Source organism: Pyxicephalus adspersus, chromosome 8 (genome assembly GCF_032062135.1).
Source record: "Pyxicephalus adspersus chromosome 8, UCB_Pads_2.0, whole genome shotgun sequence".
Classification (NCBI taxonomy): Eukaryota; Metazoa; Chordata; class Amphibia; order Anura; family Pyxicephalidae; genus Pyxicephalus; species Pyxicephalus adspersus.
In genome coordinates, this window is record NC_092865.1 from 25,556,098 (window position 1) to 25,580,767 (window position 24,670).

At 36.0% G+C, this 24,670-nt stretch overlaps 1 protein-coding gene and 1 long non-coding RNA gene across 4 annotated transcripts in view; one reads left to right on the forward strand and one right to left on the reverse strand.

Moving 5' to 3' along the window:
- Positions 1-7,436: 7,436 nt before the first annotated feature.
- On the forward strand, positions 7,437-11,203 carry LOC140336208 (uncharacterized). Its single transcript, XR_011921835.1, has 3 exons — positions 7,437-7,508; positions 9,714-9,814; positions 10,274-11,203. It is a non-coding gene; the product is annotated as an uncharacterized lncRNA (long non-coding RNA).
- A 6,155-nt stretch (positions 11,204-17,358) lies between these two features.
- Positions 17,359-24,670, reverse strand: part of SOAT1 (sterol O-acyltransferase 1) — a 38,764-nt gene continuing 31,452 nt past the window's right edge. For all 3 annotated transcript variants that reach the window (XM_072419828.1, XM_072419826.1, XM_072419827.1), the window contains exon 16: positions 17,359-24,212. In XM_072419828.1, coding sequence (XP_072275929.1) covers positions 24,156-24,212 — 57 coding nt within the window. In that variant the 3' untranslated portion in view covers positions 17,359-24,155. The remainder of the gene's footprint in view (positions 24,213-24,670) is intronic.

The following is a 24,670-nucleotide window of genomic DNA, read 5'->3' on the forward strand; positions in this document are numbered from 1 at the left end:
CCAGGAGTTAGCAGTGGAAGTGAATCTTTGATGGACCCCAGATTCGGGAACTGATAAATGATTCAAATTTCACAAGTTACATGACTGATACTAAAGCTTCTGTCTGGCACAGATATGTCATGGTTGTCAAGAACTTCATGGGTAATCATAAAGCACAAAATTATGAAGAACTTGCTCTTAAACTTTAAAAATGTGGGCGCTACTATGAGCATAATGATACACTATCTCCATAGCAATTTGCAAAAATTTCCAGAAAACATTAGGTATTTCAGTGAGGAACAAGGGAGAGGTTCCATCAAGATATAAAGGTGATGGAAGAAAAGGTATCAGGACAGATGGGATAGAAACATGATGGCAGACTACTGCTGGAGCCTTCAATGTGATTGTCCTGATCATTGGCATAAAAGGAAATCACGAAAACTGAGTTTTTCAATGACTTCTTTGTGATTAGTTCTGTAAATAAATTGAATATGGAAATATATTGACATTAGGTATTTCAAACATTTTATTTTGTTTACGTAGGCATCTAGTTTAATTTTTGCTTAATTTTCATGTTTCATTAGTTTTTTATGAGGTTATTATTGAGGTCAATATTTCGAAAACTAGAGCTAATCTAGCAAAACCAATACCATATTTGGAATCTGTGCATCAAACATAACCTAAAATGACTTTAATATGTTTGGCAGGAAAATGTTTGTTGACCAGTGTAATAAATTGTAAGCTATTCGGGACAGTGTCCTCTACTCTACCTGTGTCACGCTCTGTCATTTGCGACCCCAATTTCATTTGCAGTGCTGCGTAATATGTTGGCGCTATATAAATCTTGTTTAATAAATAAATAATAATGATCATCAGAAAAACTGATTGGTAAATCTGCACTCACAGACAGTGAAGTGAAGAATCAGTAACTGGATTGCAACCTGTGAACTATCCCTAGGGCACCCTTATTATGAGGTCATGGTGATTTGTATCAATGCTGAATTTTCTATCAAAATGTTGGCTAAGCACTCACAAATATTTTATTTTTGTAAATCAAATAAATGCCAACATTTTTTAACATTTTGTTCCAGTCTCAAAAGACTGTTTGGGTATTTCTGTACAGCATTTTTCCAACATGTTGACTTTGTCATACAAGAAACAATGTTCCTACCATAAGCATAACAAGTCCTTATTGGACAAGTTACAAAAAATACCAAAATCCTAAAACAATACTTTGTTTAATATCTTCATCTCAGTTTATGATGGGAAAACTTTTGGCAACTTCATAATGTTTTCTTAACAAGATCCAATATTTATTTTAATCCTTTAGGCTAACATGACTGTTTTGACCTTTGAAGTCTTAGATAGCCATATTTTTGATGATGTCAGCACTTGGTATAAAAAGAGGAGCCCCACTCAGGTGTCATCAGTACCTTGGATTGAACCAAAAGACCTGAACAATGAAGACCTTCATCTTCTTCTTCTTTGTGCTGGTTGGTCACAACCTTTGCCAAGCGCGTAAGCTATTCACATTTTTTTTATTAGTTAAAATAAGTAGGAATGATAGATTTACCTCTTAGCATTAATTATATACATATTTAATTATATCCATAACTCACATAAATACTGTTGCAACAGATTTGCATTACCACATGGCATTTATGGACCAGTGGCTAAAACAGAATGGTAATGGGGAAAACAGTTAGTTCAGCATTTACTATTTTGCAATTTTGTTTGTTCTCTACCTTGCTTCATTTTGCGTTGATACCTGTGAACAACTCCAACAGAAAAATTAACTAAATGTGCTGACCACAGCCACGCAGCTATGTCCGTCTCTGTAGGTTGTATGATGACCCGTGCAGTCCAATAAGAGTGCTGCATATAACAAAGGAGTTTGTAGAGCCTGTTTACCAAATCTTAAGAATCTTTTTGCTGTAACCGGGAGCTAAGAGTTGTTCTTGTAACTTCCTGGATTCGTTTTTAAAATCTACAATATCAGTACAATTCCTTTATAACCTTAAGTATTGACTTAAAGGTATACTCTTTTTGAGAGAGTAAGGGTGGGCACTTCTCATATGTAAAATGGTATTACCCCCGGTCTTCTTATGATATAAGGTGGTACTTAGACCACCAAAATCAGTGATCGTGACTAAAGTATCCAAAAATAGTATTTTACATCTATCAAACTTCATTGTGAACTTTAAGTTGTAATCGTTCAGCTGTATCTCTGCAAAGAACCTTTGCAGGGCTATTTCAGTGCTGATCCATATCATAAAGATTTCATCTATATAACTTTTCCAAGAAAAGATGAATGGTACATATGGCTTGATATGGGGACTCCGAAACAATTAATGGAACTATTTGATGAGGTCCTAGGAGATAGGTCTGGGGGATAGGTCTGTACCAATCTCGATTGCTTAGAATTCTAAGACACATCTGTTCTTATTTCTATTAATCCATGACTACAACGTTACCACCCTTGTCGAATGGTTTGATTACTATATCATGGTTGTTCTTCAACTGGACAAGAGCTTTACGTAACTCTGGGGAAAAGTTGTCTGGCAGATTAGGTAAATGAGTATGAAGTTGCTTAAAATTTTCAGATACTACATTCATAAATGTCAATATATGGGGAAAAGATTTTAAAATTGGAAAGAAGGAATCTGAAAGCTTGTCACTGGTACAGTCTTCCTGCACTCAGTACCTGTATTTTCATTTTCTTCCAATAGCTCACAGAGAGTTCTAAATGTTTTGAAACCAGCAATGTTGAATTCCTTAAACTTCTCATAGAACATGATTCCCAGCCAGGACATTACCTGCATGGAGTTTGCAGGTTCTCCCTGTGTTTGCGTGGGTTTCCTCCGGGTACTCTGGTTTCCTCCCACATCTCAAAAACATGCAGTGAGGTTAATTGGCTTCTCCCTAAAAATTGACCTTAGACTACATTAATGACATATGACTATGGTAGGGACATTAGATTGTGAGCTCCTTTCCACACTATCATGTAGCGTCTCCCAAGACGCAGCGCTTCCCCGGCATGAGGAAGTAGTAAATGCACCACAACTTTACTGCAGTGTGAACATAGACTTAGTCTCTTGATTTCCACACATTCAACACTTTATAGAGCATTGTCATTTTGTACGTCTCTGCTACTTGCATTTCCAGACTAGCTGAAGTTTGCTGATAAATTATGAATTTAAAAATATAACGCAAAAATTTAATGATATGCATCATTTTTTTGTAGGAATCTTTTGGATTGGTAAACAATGTAGTCCAATTTACATGCAATCCGGTAAGAATATATATCTTTCTAGTTTTCTACTTGTATAATGAGGAATAAATCAATTTATTACTTTGTTAATCCTACACAAAGTAAAACCAGCTCCGGTGCTTTTGGGAGGATTCATTGAGATATAAGATTATAATTTTCTGGTTTCAGTAACTAAATGAAATCTGGACTGTGATTGGTTACTGTGGTAAAACTGTAATTTGAATTTCACCTTAATTGTATTTAGCTTTTAGAAGTTGAAAGTTTGTTTAAGCTTTAATTATGATTCTTAAACCTTTCCAACACTGCATTATTTTACAGGAAAAATGCATTGGGGAACTAGTCAAGGTATGTGTACAGTTTTATTATAACATTGTTCTATAATATATAAAAGAAAATGTTAAGTGTTAATTGGTCACAGTTACTAATTATTTAATTGGTTACCAAAGCTACATCATACCACAAAATAAACAAATAGGACTTATCTGGGGACATGGTACACAAATTAAGGACTAAAATGTAAATGTTGTGTTACCACAGCCAATTAGAAATATAGGATATAACTAACTAATTTTGTTTTCATATTGTAATATACTATGGCCCTGATTCATGAAAGCTCTCCAGCTGTTTGGAGGCACAAGACCTAGACTGTACCAAACAGGCCCAAAAGGGAGGTGAAAGCTGAAGCAGATCAGGAGCTAAAAAAAAATAGCCAGGAGCTGGCAAATCTTTATTTCTGAATGATGCTGAAATATCCAGCAAAAGGGTTGAACTTCATTCATTATCATTCTTACTTAAAGATTAATAGGAAATCATATAATGCACCTTGACAAGTGGATAAAGTCCTCTTTTTGAAGTCTACCTCTTGCAACACTATTTTAAATAGTTGATTAATTTACTACTCTGTTATAGGATATTTATCAAAAAATTGAAATTCCCCTGGAGTTAAACATTGCCATTTAGAAAGAGATATGTGTTGTACTTTGCACCTCCAAGCACATTAGCTTGATTAATATGAAAGAATATCTTTCCCACTGGGTTTTTTTATTTATTTAATGTATAAAATCAAAAATACAATAACTGCACACAGCATGAAAAACAAACATGAAAAATTGAACCGATCTAAAATACAATATGCACATCAGGTGTTCGAAGTTTAACCTGATGCACACTTGTTCTTGAAAAGAGAATACTAAAGCCAATGTGTTTGTAAAAATATGTAGCCCCAATTATCGGAAGCATATCAGTAACAGTAGCCTTGGCAAGTTTTTTTTAAGATGCAGCAATGACTTCAGTATTAAAAAAAATAAAATTATTTGTTGCAGCAGATTCCATACCTGGGACTATTAGGTGGAGGTCTGAAGATTGCCATCACAGGCTGGAGAATTGCCAGAGCCATAACAACACAACCCAGATATGGATGATAGCCTGCCCGCTGACCTCCAAACCAAGCCTTTACACCAGTGGTACGCTAAAGACCTCTACCGCATTGGCCACTTCACCAAACACAGTCATTTATTTTATTTATATTTTCATATCGATGGAACCATATATCTTGTATTTTAAACTAAACAGTGTTTACCTCTTCTAACAAACAGAATTTGAGAAATTCTGTGTTATAAGATTCAGAAGTAAGGATCTTTTTCCTTGGTTTCTCTCTTTACCCTGTAGGCCAGGGGTGCCCACACATTTTTTGCTTGCAAGCTACTTTTAAAACGACCAAGTCAGAATGATCTACCAACAATAAAAATGCTAAACATTTACTGTTTTTTTTTTCATATATACTGAGTATACTACACAGAAGTGACTGAAGCTAATAAGAAATCGAATGGCAGAACATTGCACAGATATTGCACTCAGACTGACCCCCCCGCCCTCTCTGCCTCCCTCCCCACTGTTACACGAGCCTTCTCCCGCACTCAAAGACATCCCCAGCATCCCTATAGACATACAGCAGGGTTTCTGGTTAACAGCAGGGAGGGGTAAGGCAGGGCATCGACTCACACTGCCTTTGCGATCGACTTTTGCAATTTCCCTTACCCTCTTCTGCTTCCCATAGATCACAAGGCACTTTTTTTTTAAGGTAAAAAAGCTACCCACTGACCCTCCTTGCATATCTTCGCATAGTATATCTCAAAAATCCAAGACCCAATTTGCTACTCATGAAGCACCTACACTTGAGCACTCTCTCTTGCCTTTGGGGCGATCAGTTTCACTCACTCACACATCAGAACCCCATTCTCAACAAGGCACCAAAAGACTAGGGGCTATCTCTAAATCAACCCAGCATTTTTTAGGTCTTTATCCCCCTCCTCTTTTGTCTCCAACACGGAGAACAAGTCCCATGGACATATACCTCAAGAAACCGGGAAACAATAACTAGATATTGTAAGTCTTTCATTTTATACGTTGACACCCGACGAAAGTAATTGTGACTCACCTTTTGTCCAACCAAATTAGTTAAGGACATTAATCTTTTTGCAAGAAATTTGGCTCTGAAGCCTATGTATAATAAATCTGTAAATGTTAACAAGCTCGGGTTGTCTGAAAAGTTTAAGGAATTCAACATTGCTGATTTCAAAACACTTAGAACTCACTGGCAGCTATTAGAAGAAAATGAAGATACAGGTACTGAGTGCAGGAAGACTGAACCAGAAACAAGCTTTCAGATTCCTACTATTTTAACATCTTTTCCCCATATATTGACATTTATGGATGTAGTATCTGAAGATGTTAAGCAACTTCATACTCATTTACCTAATCTGCCAGACAACCTTTCCACAGAGTTATGTAAAGCTCTTGTACAATTGAAGAACAACCATGATATAGTAATCAAACCATTCGACAAGGGTAGTATTGTTGTAGTCATGGGTTAGTAGAAATACGAACAGATGTGTCTTAGAATTCTAGGCAATCCAGATTGGTACAGACCTATCCCCCAAGACCTCATCAAATAGTTCTATGAATTGTTTCGGAGTCCCCATATCAAGCCATATGTACCGTTCATCTTTTCTTGGAAAAGTTATATAGATGAAATCTTTATGATATGGATCAGCACTGAAATAGCCCTGCAAAGGTTCTTTGCAGAGATACAGGTGAATGATTACAACTTAAAGTTCACAATGAAGTTTGATAGATGTAAAATACCATTTTTGGATACTTTTGTCACGATCACTGATTTTGGTGGTCCAAGTACCACCTTATATCATAAGGAGACCTGGGGTAATACCATTTTACATATGAGAAGTGCCCACCCTTACTCTCTCAAAAAGAGTATACCTATAAGTCAATACTTAAGGTTATAGAGGAATTGTACTGATATTGTAGATTTTAAAAACAAATCCAGGGAGTTACAAGAATGACTCTTACCTTGGGGTTACAGCAAAAAGATTCTTAAGAGAGCCTACATACAAGCTCTCTCAAAAGAAAGAGATACTCTCATTACACAAACTAAAGCAAGGAGAACAAGGTCAGAATCATAACCACGTTTAATAACCAGTCTTTCATGATTCAAAAAATCCTAAAGAGACATTGGGGGATTCTACTGAGCGATCTGAAAACTAGGAAATTCTTTAACCCTTATTCAACTGTGACATATAGAAAATCAAGCTCCTTGAGAGATACTTTGGTTCATAGTCATTTTTCGAAAGCTCCCAGTGAACTTGACACTTTGCCGAAACCAGGGACTGTGCGATGCGGCAAATGTACTCAGTGCCAATGGCTTAGTAAACAGAAACATTTCCTTCTACCTAACAAATGGCACATACCCAGACATCACATTGACTGTTCCACTTCTGGGGCAGTCTATTTGATTTCATGTGTTTGTGGAAAGTTTTTAGTGGGTAAAACTAAGAGGCAATTCAGAAAAAGAATCTATGAGCACCTGTACCACATTAATACGGGGTAAATGACCACCCCGATCAGTCATCATGTAGGCATGGCACAAAAGTTTGACAATACGATCATATCTGTCACAAATGTCTAAATGAACCTTATTGCACATGCTCAGTTTGCACCACACTTGCTCAGTGCATATCCTTACTCTTCACAGTGCAACCAGTGACCAGTGCAAGCTCCACTCAGAGACTAGGATGGCACTATATGAAGGCTCCATGATTTACTTCCAGTGCGGATTGATCGTGACAACTTCCTGTTTCCTGGTTCCTGTTTCTTAATTCCTGGTTGCTGATTCCTGTTTCCTGCTCCTCGCTACTCATGCATCTTCCGCTCTCCATCTGATCATCTGTGTATGACCACCAAGGTTTGTCTGCAATCTATTATCACCACTGTTATCTGCAAACTCATTGGACATTTACCAGCACTGTTATCTGCCCAGTCATTGTACATTTGCCTCTACTGTTTATCCACAAGGTCATTGGACATTTACCACTGTCTTTTCTGCAGATAAACTAAAAGGCACATTTATCCCGTTTACCGATATATGGGTGTGTGATCTCCCAGTTAATCACCATCAAGATTCCCTCAAAGAGAGCTCTCCTTTGTGAAGGCTGACAATATCCTTCTCAGTCCTAGAGAAAGTTTTCCCCCAACCCTAGAGGAGGAAATTTAGATCCTCCTCTTACAAGTTCTCTTACAATTAGAAACCAAATAGATCTACAATCTTAATGTCCTGGTACCACCTGGTCTAAATGATGTCTTGTCCTTCAAGTCTTTTTTTTAAATATATATTCTTCTTTTTTGATTGTGTTTATATCTCAATTTACTGACTATGAGATCATAACTACGTAGATATGGGTGCTGACAATTTTTTCGTTAGAAGTCAATGTTAATTACCATCTTTCATGTGATGACTATATTCATTAAATTGACTCTGTATAATAATAATACATGAATATCTATGTACAGAGTAAATGTAAGTGCATGTTATGTTGTGAAAACTTGTGAAACCAAGAAAGGACCTTCTAGGTTATGTTCAAGAGAAGTGGTTTCTATTGTTGATCCATTTTTTGACTAGGATGTGTTCCCCTCTCTTTTTTCACTCTTTTACTTTGAAAAATAAAATATTTTTTTCTTTTTCTGAGCTCTAGATTTCACGAAGAATGGGAGGGCGCTTGCTCATACGATAGTAGGCTCCCCCCCTTTTTTGCGGCCCTTCTCCCCCTTTTAGTGGTGAGGACTGCAAGCATACCCCTAGTTTGGATGTTGGACAATATGTCTGATATCCAGGGCCTAGCAAACAAAGAAGATATATGTCTCCAAGCCAGGTGAGGGAGCCTGATCTATAATAATATTTATTTGCGGTAATCTGCTTATAATTTTAATATTTTTGGATTCTTTAGGAAAATGATATCTAATTGACCCACAATTAATTATAAACATAAGCACTAACACTTTTAATAGACCACATAAATTTATCCATTTCGATCCTTTTTTGACTTCTCCTTTTTTGTTGATAAATGTACACAAACATTCTCTTTCAATTAGTTTAACAATATATTGGGGTTGTATTCTCCCCTTAATACTAAAAACTTAGCCCCATGAATCAGGTATGCCTTGTATACTGTTAACGACAGCAACATCTATGTTCCTTCTTTATGTGAACACAATCCTACTATCAGGATTTTTCATCACATAAGTGTGGGAGAAGGGACTTGTAATCGCCCACAAATAAGGGCAGAAGTGCACAAGGTGAGATGATGGGTATTGAAACAATTGTAGCAATAGACCTTTTTTTTGTGATCTAGCAAAACTTGTGTAATCCCATGAGAGTCTAAGACAGAAGTTACCAGACACCATCCATCCCGCGATTCTCATTCGATAGAACAGGTGATATGAATCACCTGTTATGTTTGTATATTTAAACTCTCTGATTACAGCACCAGTACATAATTGAGTCTGGAGAGCTGTGAATCAGATTATCTTTACGTCCTTAATGAGTATATGCTTGTACCCTAGCAGTGGCGTCCTATATCCAGGAGAGTCAGTTTAGAATTTTTCATCACTTTTCTCTTTATATTTTTCCTTCTGGTGTTAGATCGATAACCTTCCCTTGGATCATAGATCATGTCAATGCTTGGTAGCATTTTCTTTCCTCCTGCTATTCAATAACATAGGTAGGATACCATGTTTTTATTGATTTACCTATCTGCTCATGTTTAAAGCTCATTGTCTTTAAATGTAGCGGATATTAAGCATCACAGATCTAGACAATTTATTTGAAGTTGGATCTAATAGTTATTCGTCTAAATTACCATGTTGTCTTTCTAAAGTACGGCTGGTGGTCAGTTAGTTACTAGATTGGGGAGTTGTATACATCCTTGCAAAAGCTCCATCTATGATATTTATGACAACCCCTGGGTAACTATATGCATAAACAAGATCTACTTAACAATGTAATATCTGCAAGCCACAACAAGTAAGTCTCACCATTACTGATGCATGCCTTTTGTAGAACCACATACATGGTTACTAACCTTGGGTACATGTTGTTTTTTGTTTTCACTAGAACACAACAATTTCCTAATCAATTGGATCTGCATTAATTCCCAGCAGCTTATATTCACTGTTTTTAAAGAATTTGAATATTGCTGACGCTTACCATCAACTGTAAGTGATCAATTCAAGATAATATAATGACTTTAGAAGCCATTTCCTGTTTGTGCTGACTTTAGATTGATAAAACATTGTATTTTTTGGTTTATTTGCAAATATAGTTTTTGTTGTTTTTTTCCTTTAGTGTTGCTTTGGGGTCCTCCACACGCCCCTGAGGAAGCCTTATTAGGCAAAATGTTGTTGAAAGGGAGACCCTTTCTAATTTCTGTACTCCCGTTTGCTTTTTAGATACAAAAAGTTGAAATGGTACTGAAAGTGTTATGATATAATCCATTTATATTATTCGAATACTGTTTTTATCCAACATTTTTTAACATTTACAATTCAATAAAAAATTTTAGTTTTATATTTATAAAAAGTTTTATATTAGAAAGTTTGTGAGTACCTTATAAAAGTCTCTACTTTTCTTCTTTCTTCTCTAATTTGTCCCTCTTTTGATCTTCTTTTTTTAAGGTTCTGCTTTAGGAAGATGTCCTGAGTTCCCTCCTGCAAGACTTCTTTTTATACATTTATACAAAATACCTTGTCAGCGTTAGAAAACCACCAAATTAATGTCTTTTTGAGGTCAAAAACTTTTAGAAAACCAATATTTGGAATGTACAAAAACAAGACACATTGTAAAGAAAATCACTGGAACCATTATTTGTTGTAAAATATACTGTACATGCCTAGGTTAAATTTTTAACTAGCCATGTTAGGTGCTATGTCCAAAACATTTCAAAAGAAGGGAAATTATTCAAGATAGAGAAGTAACAATTCAATGAAAAATAGTGAATCTCAATGTAAATTTTATGAACCGCTGTGACTGTTTCAGTGATCAAGTAGTTGTAGAACTAAAAAAAAAGCAATCAGTGCCAAATCCAGTATCTCAGTAAACAAAATATTGTATTAACCTAATTACACCTAACATAATGAAAAGTAACAGATTGGAGGCTCAATTCATAAAGCTTTAATACCGGCATAAGGCACTTATGGCAGTCATATGGTTGTATCACTTAAAAAAAAAAAAAATAAAGATACTTATTTTGGTGTTGCCTTTGTAAGTTGAACTGTATAAAAATCTAAAAGAGATCCTATTATGAACATGTTCTTATATTGTGTATGTAACTGTATTGAGCTAGTAGCAGTTCTGCAATATTGATATAATTTAGCTTCCTGTTAGTAGATTTTTCGGCTTTGCTTGGCACTTCGCCCGCATTGTGCTTGGCATCTCTCTGGAGATGCAGAGCAGCAGCAGCTCCAGCGTCTCTGTGAGCAGGCGGGACATCACCCGGGAGGATGAGTTATCTTCTGGGTGATGTGAGTGGTGATGTATTGGGGGGTGTGTCTGGGAGGGAAATTTAAAAGCAGATTACAATGGTTTTTACAGTACAAAAAAACCACACAACATGAAATAAAAATAAAAGAACATTTTATATTTTATTTTAAGATTACATTGTTGTCTATTATTTCATTATTTTTTTTTAAATTATTTATAATTATGTATTATAATGTATGATTATAATAAATAAATATAATTATCATACCCGGGAGTTAATCCTAATAAATACAGGCCCACAATATAAACAAAAATTTCTATGCAAAAAAAAATAGGATCACTTTTTGCATCAAAAAACTGACAGAATTAGAACGCATGCCCTCTTGTGCTTTCTAATGATCTCAATGTGAATATTTAGGTCTATATGGACCATTTATATATTTATACAGGGTGATCATATCCCCCTTAAACGTCTCTTCTCAAGGGAGAATAGATTCAGTTCAGCTAATCTCTCCTCATAGCGGAGCTCCCCCATTATTTTTAATTAGTTTAGTTGCCTTCACTGCACTCTCCAAATTCACAATGTATTTTTTGTACAGAGGCAGAATTATGTCTCCATCTCTGCAGTCTATTCCTCTTTTAACACAAGAAAGTACTTTGCTAGCTTTATATATTGCAGGTTGGCATTGCATGCTGTTATTAAGTCTATGATCTACCAGAACCCCGAGATCCTTTTCTGACTGCCCCATATGTATTTCCCCTAGACAGTATGAAGCATGGATGTTGTTAGCCCCAAGTGCATAACTTTACATTTATCAATATGAAATGCCATTTGCCACTTGGCTGCCCAATCAAGCAGTACACCCAGGTCTGCTTGTAGAATCTAGACATCCTGTATGGACTTAATTCAATTGTTTGGTGTCATCTGCAAACACAGAAATGGTACTTTTAATCCCAAACTCTATATCATTTTTAAAGAGGTTAAAACAGTAAAGGTTCCAACACTGAACCCTGGGGTACACCACTAATAACCTTAGACCATTCAGAGTATGAATCATTAATTACAACTCTCTGGATGCGATCTTTAAGCCAGTTCTCTATCCATTTGCAGATTGACTTTTCTAAACCTATTAACCCTAACTTGCATATTAACCGTCTGTGGGGTGCTGTATCAAATGCTTTAGCAATGTCCAAGTACACTATATCAACTGCTACTCCACTGTCTATCTGTTTACTTACTGCCTCATAAAAAGAGAGTATATTTGTTTTGTTTCTTTCTTGGAGCCATGTTGGCTATCACTTATAGTATTATTTTCTAGCAGAAACTCCTCTATGTGGTTCTTTATCAAACTCTCTAGGACCTTTCCAACCATGGACATTAAACTAACCGGTCTGTAGTTACCTGGTAATGACTCTGTTTCCTTTTTGAAGGTATGAACCATATTGGCCTTACGCCAATCCCTCAGTACAATGCCAGTGACTAAAGAGTCTCTAAAAATTAGAAATAATGGCTTTGAAAATACTGAGCTCAGCTCTTTGAGGACACGTGGATGTAATCTATCGGGTCCTGGTGCTTTGTCAACCTTATTTTTCCAAACTGTTTCTCAATCATATCAAATTTGAGCCATTGTGAACCAATCAAGGCAGTGACATTGCTAATATGAATTTGGACTTGAGTTCTGCCATTTTCCTTTGTGTACAGAGAGCTAAAAAAAAAAAAAAAGTTTTAGTAAAACTGCTTTTTCTTTATCCCCAGTGACAAAAAAGTGATGGTACATACAGCACCATTCCGTTCTATGGAGAAAGGAGCTCCTCTCCCTTGATTGCATTGTGGTTGTTCATAGATCCATCAGGATAGATCCATGAATGACGCCAGGCAACTGCTGTACACACGTCAGATTCTTGCCAGAGATGATTCAATCATATCGGGTGGGAATCATCTGACATTTGTATATAGCCTTAGTTCATCTGTTTAAATGTACTTTTCAGCTTAATCAACTAAACTTTGTAAATATTACCCTATTTTTTAACAATGGGGCAACTAAAGTTCCAACTGATTAGTCTAAGATAGAATACTAAATATTAATGTGTAGTAGATAGCTTACGTTTAGCTTAAAAGTTCCAGCATTGTTTAACCTAAGCTTTTTAGTTGCCCTAGTGGATAAAATTGCCATTTCTGTGGGTAAAATTGATATGAAAGGAAGAGAGATAGTTATTTTTTATACATAAGCTTGAGAAAGTAAAAACATTCTACTATGTATGTGTTGTAGAAAACCTAGTAAGCTACATTTTTTATTTTACATTTATTTTGCAAGAAATGTTTTAAAATCTTTTTCTTTTGATTTATTTTTTGTTAAATAGTAGAAAATATTAGTTACCCAACTTATGTCATGTTGTTTTCAAAATATGTTTAAAAACAATTAGTACAATATATTGATGCCACTGCTGTTCATTCATAGATTACTGGCAATACGAAGCTGTCAACAATCCAGCAAGGACTTACTGTGTCACAAAATCAGGAGCCTCTGGGTCAGGGGGAAACCGGTCATCCAATGGGCCCAGCCAATGTTTTGATTGGTCCCCAGTTATGTCTCTGTACAATTTCTATCAGACACAAATTTAATGTATAATACATGGAAAAAATGCAAAATTGTATGTTTTGTCAAAAAATATGGAATTGCTATAAACTTACCAATAAAGTAAGGATTGCAGAATAGTCATATTCAATACCTAAATGTCAAATAGGTGAAAATGATAAAAAAATGAAGTTACAAATATCAACATTTAATGTATTATATTTTATGAACGTATATACATTTTCATTTGGTCAGGTGTATGTACAGTTAGGTCCATAAATATTTGGACAGAGACAACTTTTTTCGAATTTTGGTTCTGTACATTACCACAATTAATTTTAAATGAAACAACTCAGATGCAGTTGAACTGGAGGCTTCCAGCTTTAATTCAGTGGGTTGAACAAAAAGATTGCATAAAATGTGAGGAACTAAAGCCTTGTTTACACAATCATTTCATTTCAGGGGCTCAAAAGTTATTGGAGAACTGACTCAAAGGCTATTTCATGGGCTGGTGTGGGCAATTCCTTTGTTATGTCAATATAAATTAGGCAGTTTGCTTGTATATGGAAGATTTTGCTGTGATCAGACAACATGCAGTCAAAGGAGCTCTCCATGCAGGTGAAACAAGCCATCCCTAGGCTGCAAAAACAGAAAAAAAGAGTGGCAAATTCTACAGTTTGGTACATCATGAAAAAGAAACAAAGCACTGGTGAACTCAGCAACGCCAAAAGACCTGGACGTCTACGGAAGACAACAGTGGTGGATAATCGCAGAATCATTTCCATGTAGAGCAACCCCTTCACAACAGCCAACCAAGTGGGCAACACTCTCCAGGAAGTAGGTGTATTGATATCCAAGTCTACCATAAAGAGAAGGCTGCATGAAAGTAATCACAGAAGGTGGAAGCCACTCTTATGCATCAAGAATAGAAAGGCTAGATTGGACTTTGCTAAAATAAAAATTCAAGAACTTTGCTCAAAAACATCTAAAAAAGCCAGCACAGTTTTGGAAAAACATTCTTTGGACAGATGAAACCAAGATCAACCTTTACCAGAATGATGGCAGTGACCCAGATGGACAATGACCCAAAACATACAGCCAAAGCAACCCAGGAGTTTATTAAAGCAAAGAAGTGGAATATTCTTGAACGGCCAAGTCAGTCACCTGATCTGATCCCAATTGAGCATGCATTTCACTTGTTGAAGACAAAACTTGGGTCAGAAAGGCCCACAAACAGCAACTGAAAGCCGCTACAGTAAAGGCCTGACAGAGCATTAAAAAGGAGGAAACCCAGCATGTGGTGATGTCCATGAGTTCAAGACTACAGGCTGTCATTGACAGCAAAGGGTTTTCAACCAAGTATTAGAAATTAAAAATTTTATTTTCAGCTTTTTAAATTTGTCCAATTACTTTTGAACAAGTGATTGTGTAAAAAAAGGCTTTAGTTCCTCACATTTTTTGTTCAACCCACTGAATTAAAGCTGAAAGTCTCCAAGTTGTTTCATTTAAAATGAATTGTGGTAATGTACAGAACCAAAATTGGAAAAAAGTTGTCTCTGTCCAAATATTTATAGACCTAACTTAATCTGCAGAGCACAACATGAAATCTAAAATGGTAAAACAACCCCTTTATCTAAAGGCAATTTGTAAAGTTTTGATCGATTATTAACAAAACCATGTTAGGTACAGTAATAAATAGTTCTGATTAAAATAAACTTCTCATAAGGGAAATATGGGGCTGCTACTGCTGGCCTTCTTTTGAACATGTTAATGGAATGACTGTTATGCTGATCCTTTAGCTTCTACACTTTCTTAGTCACTGTCCTCCAAGTATAGATATTAAAAGTCAAAGTCCCTCAGGGTAGATAAAAGGGTGAGTTTTTTTTAAATTACTTTTGTTACATGTGCTTTACCTGCATGCTTATTCTAAATAAATACCTAATAGTAATAAGAGAGCCGCATGTAAATCAAGCAACCTGAATTAAAAAAGACATCTCAACAAAAAGCAGCTTGTATATTTACTATTTTATTGAAAAACTACAATACTAAAACATAGAAAAAGACAAATACATGCTCAGGACATACAAAACATGGGTGAACAGATGTGGGATTTAAACAATGAAAAAGGGGAATCATACATGAACAGACCTAGAGTGTAGATCATAAAGTATGCAATGTAAAAAGTTATTGGGGTTATGAATCATCCAAATAAAACACAAATTCAAGGTTTCAGCTGGGAGGGTGAATGTAAACAAGAAAAAATTAAACTAAACTTGGGACAAAGGGAGACAGAAAAGAGAGAGGGAAGTGGCAACTAAGGGTGGGACAGTTCCACAGAAGAAAGAAACTTTAATGTCAATAGCACCTAGTCGATCGTAAAAAAAAAAAAAAGAGACCAGATCAATTTAAACTTATTAACAGTATCCATTTGCTGAATCTGTTTTTGTGTACCAGTAGTGTCTTAGAGACATGCTGTTTGGAAAGCAAAAAGAAACTTCCAAACTTTCACTATGCATTGCTTACTAGCTGTGGGGATGTGTTGCACAAAATGAAATTTATGGCAAGTAAGAAACTCAATATTAACCTTTATCAAAAGGATCAAGATAAGTCTTTCTTTCAAAAAAAATGTTAAAAGACAGGCAGTTTTTGCAAAGGATACATGCCATGTCTTTCCTGCATTATGCTTTTTTACAGGAATAGACAAACTTCCATTTCCATGTGGCCCAGTAACTAGAATGGCTGGAGATCCCATACCCAGAAAAAGACTGAGCAGAGATGGTGGTGACAGCAAGACAAGCAGAGTTTAGTTCTGTTTTGAAGTAAATATGTGGCTTCCACATGGAAGAACTAAAAACTCCTTACATTGCTTATGCAGGGTAATAAAGGGTTGAACAGGTTATATTGGAAAAGTAATGTTTTATTGTATTTATTTGTTTTGTATTTTATATGCTTACCACAAGGTCTCAATGTACATGTCGACAGTATCCATTATTTTGTCATTTGAGGATCGATCTGTAGAACTGCATTAAATCAAACAGGTATACAAAACAGATGCTTTCTTTGTTTTTAGTTCTTGTCTGTAGATACACTGCTGATTAAGACATGATTAAGTTAATTAAGTTTGCCCCATTCATAGTATTGAAGGGCCTTCAAGTTGCCAGCTCTTTATTCTGGGAAGGGAGGGGGGTGATATTTTAGATGCACTTGTGAAAGGTATAAACATGAACTGGACTGCTCGAGACGGATTTCAGTAACAACCAAAGCTGACATAATGTGCAAGGGAGAAAGAGGAGATTCTGGGGTATTATGTTGGTCTCTGCCAAAAGGGTGATACTAATGTAGCACAACTCAATCCATGTCTTTGCCCAAAGTCCGATCCTTTAGCAAAGACCACAAATGGACTTTGTAGCATTGCCTATAGTTTTTTAACAAGTTTTTTTTTATATTTCTATTTAGGATAAGTAAATGTCTATGTTCAGCAAAATAAATATGTGCTCACTTAGCTTTGCAAGAGAAATTAAAAATGAATGAAAGACTGAAGTGAGCAGAGCCCTAACTTTTTCAGGAAGAAATGTAAATCAACATATTAAATGTTCACATTACATTCTACATAGTTGTTAGTAAATTAAACTTCATTGTGAATTAAATACCAGATATCTACCAGCGTATCATTCAGAATAATGGAACAATTCCAAAAAAACACATTTTAGAAAACATAAATCAATTATTTATTTGCAAAGGTCCCTTTATTCTACAATACATAAAACTATCAGTCTTCGGAAAAAAATAGATAGTTTGCAACATTTCCTATTTTCAGTTACAGCATCAAACCAGCAGAGGGCACTCTGCATTATTCAGTATATTGTACAGTAATTTCATTGAAAGATATCATTGTAAAATAACATACACCAATTAGAATTTGAGTAATCCTGTAGGTGTATATACATATTTTTGTCAGAGTGAACTTTAGCTTTATTTTCCAGAAAAAAAATAGTTCATGCTTTAAACATGAGTCTTTAGCAAGCAAACAGTCAATTACAGAAACCACTTGAACAAATCATATTGCATTGCTTAGACCATTCAACATAAAAAAATATGATTGACTGCAGAAAAAAATATCATAAATTATACCATGTGCATGTAATTTCAGAAGTAATTTTTGAACTTTTTGATTGGGTAGCTTGTTTTAAAACAAAAACCTTAATAGCAAGATCACTGGTTATCACTCGGGGCCCCCCTAATCAGGCGACCTGTTACCCCATTTTACTTTACTGTGCCCTTGCCCTGTCACTTGTACACAAGTGGACATATGGGCAAATATTAAGAGGCGTTGTCTATTAGAAGCCTATCCTTAGAGCAATCTTATGCACAACAGACAATGGATACAGTGCATATAGACAGGAAGTGCCTAAAAGTACCTGCACTCAATCGTTTAATAAAATAAAATACAAAAAAAAAAAAAAAAAAGGCTAAATGGTTATTAAAACATAAGCTTTTAGAAAACCAAATCTCATTCAGTTAAGCTTTACAGCTTTTTAAAGTCCACCCTGCTGCTAGTTAAAAGATGGAACGGAAGCTCCCTGTGAAAGGAGAAAACATTTTCCCAGTGTGTTAAAGCTAAAGGCACACCACCGCCATTGCTATACAACCCTTCAGGCCATGGCAATCTGAATCTTCTGCCAATCTGTACATCATTAAAGGACTGGTGGAAGGAACCACAATACACAGTGGTGCCAACTAATGCATCTAATGTTGTGTTGGAGATCAGCAGTGGCTAGCTGCTTAATATAGCTTGTTACCTGATGTGCAATGTGGTTCTTCCCACCTGGGGGTTTCCTTAATATCCCCCACCCTCCATCATTAATGTAGCCATATTGATGGCAGTGATCAGCAGAAGGAACAATGACATGAAGCGGTAGACCAGACATCAGTGAATAGAATAGCGGTGACCATTGCTCTTCAGCAAACACAACAAATTTCTTATTTTGCTGTTGGTCTTCCTACTTGGTTTGCTTTACCTGTTTATGATTCCCTCTTAAATATGGTTCATTTTCCCTAGATTCCAAGACAGCATAAGGCTAGCAATCCTACCTTTTTTTGTCAATACCACCATTCCATGGACCATCTGAAAGGGTTATCATAGAATTAAATATCTTGAAGGACGGAATACAAAATGATTAGTCTGGCAGAGCCAGCCCACCAATATGCATATATACATATGTGACTTGACAACACATTGTTACCAATGACAAGTATACAGGCTTGTCGGCACTTGACACAGTAATACAGCACTTCGAAACCAGGCCTAAAGTTATAACTAATTCACATCTTAAGGTACCTACAGAAATGATCAAGCAACACATTTCTGGGCCAGGTTAGGATCACAGCTTGGTAAACTTCCTAATCCAAATATAGCATAGAAATAACTTTGTACCATGTGCTAAACTAATATTCACAAGCCAGGTATGATCAGATTTTTGCATGTTCACAAAAGGTCATTACAGACTACTATGGCATTCACTGACATGTTGCACTTTGAATTCTGGTATAGCTGCATGTCCGTGTCCATATTCCTCTCATATATGCACTTTTAGAGTGCAATGGATGGACTTGGGTCCTCTATACAGATGTATCTGGATGCTTGCATTAGAGTTACCCTTTGTTCTAGATAGTTAAGAAGTCAATTTCATGCTAGAAATTGGAGACCATATAAAACAATGGCTGAATACATATAACAAAGTCACCTTACATAGTGAAACAGATATACATGGAGCCTTATCTTTTCAAAGGCATTCATATTTGTACAGAATTAAAACTAATAATTTAAGCAAGCAATTGACCATCTTGGAGCAGCTGGCTACAGAATTGATACAGAATTATTTCTGTAAGAATAGATATCTCCCACAGACATTTTAGTATATCAAGATGAAGAGCAACGCTAGAGTAAAGGTGCAGAGAGATGTCAAATGTCTGTCGCTGGAAAAATTTTCTGTGGCAATTTCCAGTGACATTACAAAGAACCAGTGCTGTAGCAATACCCCGCTGCATTCACTTTCAAAAGAAAATGACAGCAGTCGCTCCTGGTTGGTTGTCTAAAAGACATTGGGGAACCACTGTACACACACTAGATTTTTGTTTGAGATTATCACCGTCTATTTTGGGCGACATGCATCTAGCATGTGTACATTGCTTAACACATTAGGTTAAGACCTTGGTTGGATTACAAGGCATGACAGCTTATACATACAGCTACTGCCTTGCATGCATAGAGCTGCGGTCATTGTTCTTTGAATAATCCTTCAACTCTAACATGGACTCATGACCAGGCATTAATCAGCTCCATATGAGGAACAAAACAAGAGACTCTGTAGTGGGACTTGTGTCTCCCTCTATGCTCAACCTCAATGCGCTCACAAAACCCGACATGGTCCACAGAAGACCAAACCAATCTCTCTGCTTACTAAAAGTAGAAAACCTTTCTTTAGGAAATAAAACAAAAAGGAATCCTATATATAATGATTGGTGTGCATGTCAGAGGCACAATGTTTGTAGATACAGTGTTGGCTCAATGTTTTAGAGTAGTACGGATGTCAAAACATTCAGTACGGTTTTCTGCTACCATCATCGTATTTTTAGTATCATCGTAGATTGTCCCTTCAGCCTACCAGATAACTAACAGTTTTTGACTTTTCATAAAGATTCTGATGTCATCTGCCATTCTAAGTATTCTAAAGGCCCTAGGTTTAGGAGGGGAAGGATTTAGTACTCTTAAGAGACAACTCCAACACAAGTCTGATGTTTGTTTATAGCCCAAAACAGTTAAAAATAGCAGTGAAGTGCATTTATGGTGACTCACAAACCAAAAGCTAGGAACGTGCATTGGCTAAGATTTTATTTTGCCCCAACATATTTTTTTACATTTTCTAACTGGTGATGTTTTTCAGTAGAGTCTAAGCAAAAGAAAGTTCACAAGGTAGCAAATGATTAATTGTCAATGATCAAAAAACCCTTTTAGTTAATTTTCAGATTCCAGTGACCACACAATTGTAAAGTGGTTGAAATCAAAAAGCATGTTTAATCAATTTCCACCACAATGATGAAATGATGATTAGGTGATTAAACTAGGAAACTACAAAATTGCTGCGTAATGTTAGAGGCATTTTTTAGGTTAAAAGCTAAATGCAAACTTTTAAAAATAGTGCATAGAATATAAAGAACACAGAGCAGCATTGTGAACTCTGATTATTCTTAGGTATATATATATATAATTTATTACAGCAATGACATCAGAAGCTTGGATGAATAATGTCAAAATCAATTAAATCAATCAATAACGTGAAAATCAACTTTCTAATTTGCAAGCGGGATGAGAAACTCTTGAGGTGGGATCATCCACAATGCACTGTAGGTGGAATTTTTCCAAACTAAAACATTGTTTTTCTCTCCTGCATGTCTAAAACTATCCTTATTTTATATTCAGTGACACCATCACTAGGTCTTTGTGCCTTCTTCTCTATGCAATACATGCAGATAATAGCTGGCGAAAGGGGCTAGCTTGCCAACATGATGATGCTGAGCCTCTATAACTGAATACTATAAAAGAAAGTGAAGGGTCAGGAACAATCAGGCTTGTAAGGAACGGTCTAGATGATGCTTGATGTCCTCCAACCATGGTAAACTTGTGGCAGCTCCTAATGTACACTGTGACAAGCTCATGGTGTGCAGTGGAATCAGAATATTTTAAGATATTTAAGGACTAGTAAGGATAGTAAAGGTAAAGCCTTTTTTCTTGCACCCCACTGAAGATTTCTTGTTTGCTAGAAAAGGTTTACAGTCTTTTTTTTTGTTTTTAAAGCATCCAGTAATCAAGCCAAAATATTAATTTAACATTAAATAACACTGTCAAATAGTACAGAATGCAAATTAGAACAAGTGTAGGACAACACAGTAAAAATGCCCCCTGTATAAGCAGTATACCAGCAAGGCATACATGCAAACTGCAAGACCAACTCCGACCAATTGGTCTTTTTAGCTTTGCATGGATACTGGAAAGCCAATCGATATGCCAGTGACATGGCTAGCCTAAGAAATAACCCATGTAAAATAAAAAAAAAAAAAAAATAAAAAGTCATTTTTTAATTAGGATAGTAATTAGGCATACCAAGTACAGCCAATAACTATTTCAAGTGTATGTAAAGGTAAATTTTAGTTTTGGATAGTGTGGTAAAGATTAGCCCATATTGAACAAATATTGCTGCCCATGTCCCCACTGGAGACATTCACCCCTCTTTGTTTGAATGATGACCACTGTAACCAAAACAAAAAACGAAGAGAGTTGCAACAAAACAAGCTGTAAGAGTAAATCATCAGGTGAAGTCAACTTTACAATAAGGGGATTATCCTCACCTTGAGGAGTTTTTTCTTGCTTGCCATTGCATTTTCTGTAGGAAATGAAAAGATGATTCACCAGTGGGACAAAGACAGCAAAAAATACTCCAAGTTCCCTACTCTATCCATAATTGCTTAATTTACACACATACACTTTAAATTTCCACATGCTGTGGCTTTGACACAATGTAAAGTGCATACCATCGAGGAATGTGTATTTCACAACAAAAGCTGCACTGTACTCCAACACAAAAGCAAAACTAAGAATTCTCCCCCCCACTACATTATCAACACGTCCCATTACAGAACTAAATATACAGCAGAACACCAGCACATGGGATGGTACGAGGAATTGTAGTTAGAAGCAGAAGTTTCAAGGACGATCCACTCAAAGTATATTGTGGGTTTTCCAAGCTTGTCCATGCTCCGAAGGCTCTTGGTGATCAAAGAGATATACTTGCATTGATTGATCAAAGTACCTTGTAGTCAAATCACCACCACACAGATTCTTGTTTATTTACACAAGTCCTTCATTTTGGTTTGCAATGTGTGCAATCGTCAGGCCAAGGTTTCATGGCCAAAATAAATTAAACAATGTACGATCATTAAAAATAATTGTCCCTATGTCTTTTCATAGACTTGCATTGTATTTATATGCCGATTATTTAAACACATGCTGCATTCTTGCAATACTGAGTATGTAAGCTCATTTACAGCCATCGTGACATCAGTAACATACAGTATAAATCAGCAGGTAGAAGAGATGACCCATTGTTGTGCACAGGCAGACAAATAAGTAAATAGTCCTATCCTAACACTATTCTGTTAGCACTACTTGGATAACTGAAGCTCAACCAGTGTATTTTAGATCAGCACTAAATCAGGTGGTTTTATTGTAACTATCAATACCAAAAAACATTAAACAAAAAGTACAGCTTTGCAATGAAATAGAATTGTTTTTATACCTCCTCAATATTTAATTTACAGGTGTCAATACTAGTATATAACCAAATTTCTTAGCAAATGGGTTTCAGTAAACTTTCAAAAAGCATGTGGGTAAAGAAATGATTTTGCTGAAAGAATGCATCCCCAGCTTCTCTGCACACATGCATATTTCTTTGCGTGGTCAACCAACTGAAAAATTGTCTTGGAGGCAAGCACATCTAAAAGAATCCTGGGGATGACTTCTTTATGCTTTACATCAAGAAGGAAGATGAGAAAATCTGAACCAGCCAAATCCCTAAAGGTCACATTGCAACTCTGAAAAGGACAAAAAAGGGGGGGGGGGGGAATAGTTGTGTGTGTGCAAACTTGCCTTGATATATTAAATGAGTTACAGTGTCCTATGCATCAATTATAGTCCCTCTCCAAACAATATTTTAGGTGAATCTTTAAATAAGGATATATAATACAGCAGACTAAATAACCAGTGATAGTTATAGCTGATATTAATAAAGGCAAATCAAAATACCATTGTAAAAAAAAAAAAATGTATAAAAAAAGTTAAGAAAATCTTTGGTAATATGTGGTATGGTTGTAATGACGTTACATAACTCATTATTGTTCTGTAATGCAGCATTTGTAAAGGTTGCTCTATCCGCTAAATGTGGCACTTTACAGGCCTAATCATGCTACGCTGGTTTCACATGGGAATACATTCAGTCAAAGTACAATGTGCAAAAGGCACCAGAACATCAGTCTGCAAAGTTATGCCTATGAATTTCAAGGTCCTGCTTGATAGGCACAACCATTAATCAGTACAAGAACACACGTGAGATCAAAAGGAAGAAAATTAGGATGTTCCAAAAAGAAGGTCAATAACTTCCACTGTAAACTAAGTTCAGTATATCGGAGGCTAAAGGAATGTACAATAGTATAGACATCAGAAGAACTGTATCATTCGAGAGATGATGCTCAACGCTGGTGCTTGTCTATATGAAGAGGTGGCTCGTTATGAAAAGGGGTAGTTGAATCCTTTACAAAAGCTGTAGTCACCGACTACAGGATGTTTCCAGAACTGGTACAAAACATTCAGTAACAAATTGTGAACGCAAGTAGATTTTTTTTTGTTTGCCAGAGTCTCTGATTTTGTGGATTTCAAAAGTTCTTCAGTTTACTCATCAAGATGGCAGGTCCAAGAGCGTGGCTTCAAGTAGTCCAAAAATGTGGGCTGGAAAACAAAAAGTGACCTTTTTTTTTTCTTGTAATTTGTACACAGTAGCATTGTATAAAGTTCACTGGTGTGAATCTACATTCAGTCAATGGTGGAAAAATCCCCAACTGGCTTAAAATGTCTGTTTTATAATGGATAATTTGATAGGTAACAAGCATCAGCTTTTTGTTAGAGATTAAGAAAAACAAAGTATTATGCAGCACGTTAGCAATGTAGCACACCCAGGACCCACTCTAAAACTAGACTTCCTGCTTTACTTTAAATATGTCCCCAGAGATGAGAAAAGGGCACTGTGTGAACCAATGGATTTCAAAAGTAATAAAAAAAACTCGATATAACATTGATAATCATTGAAAAGGCGATTTGCATTATGCTGAGGATATTCTGGTCTACAGGGCTCTGTATATATAAATCTTTATTATTATGTCCCCACTTGTGACTGCTTATGGGAGCAA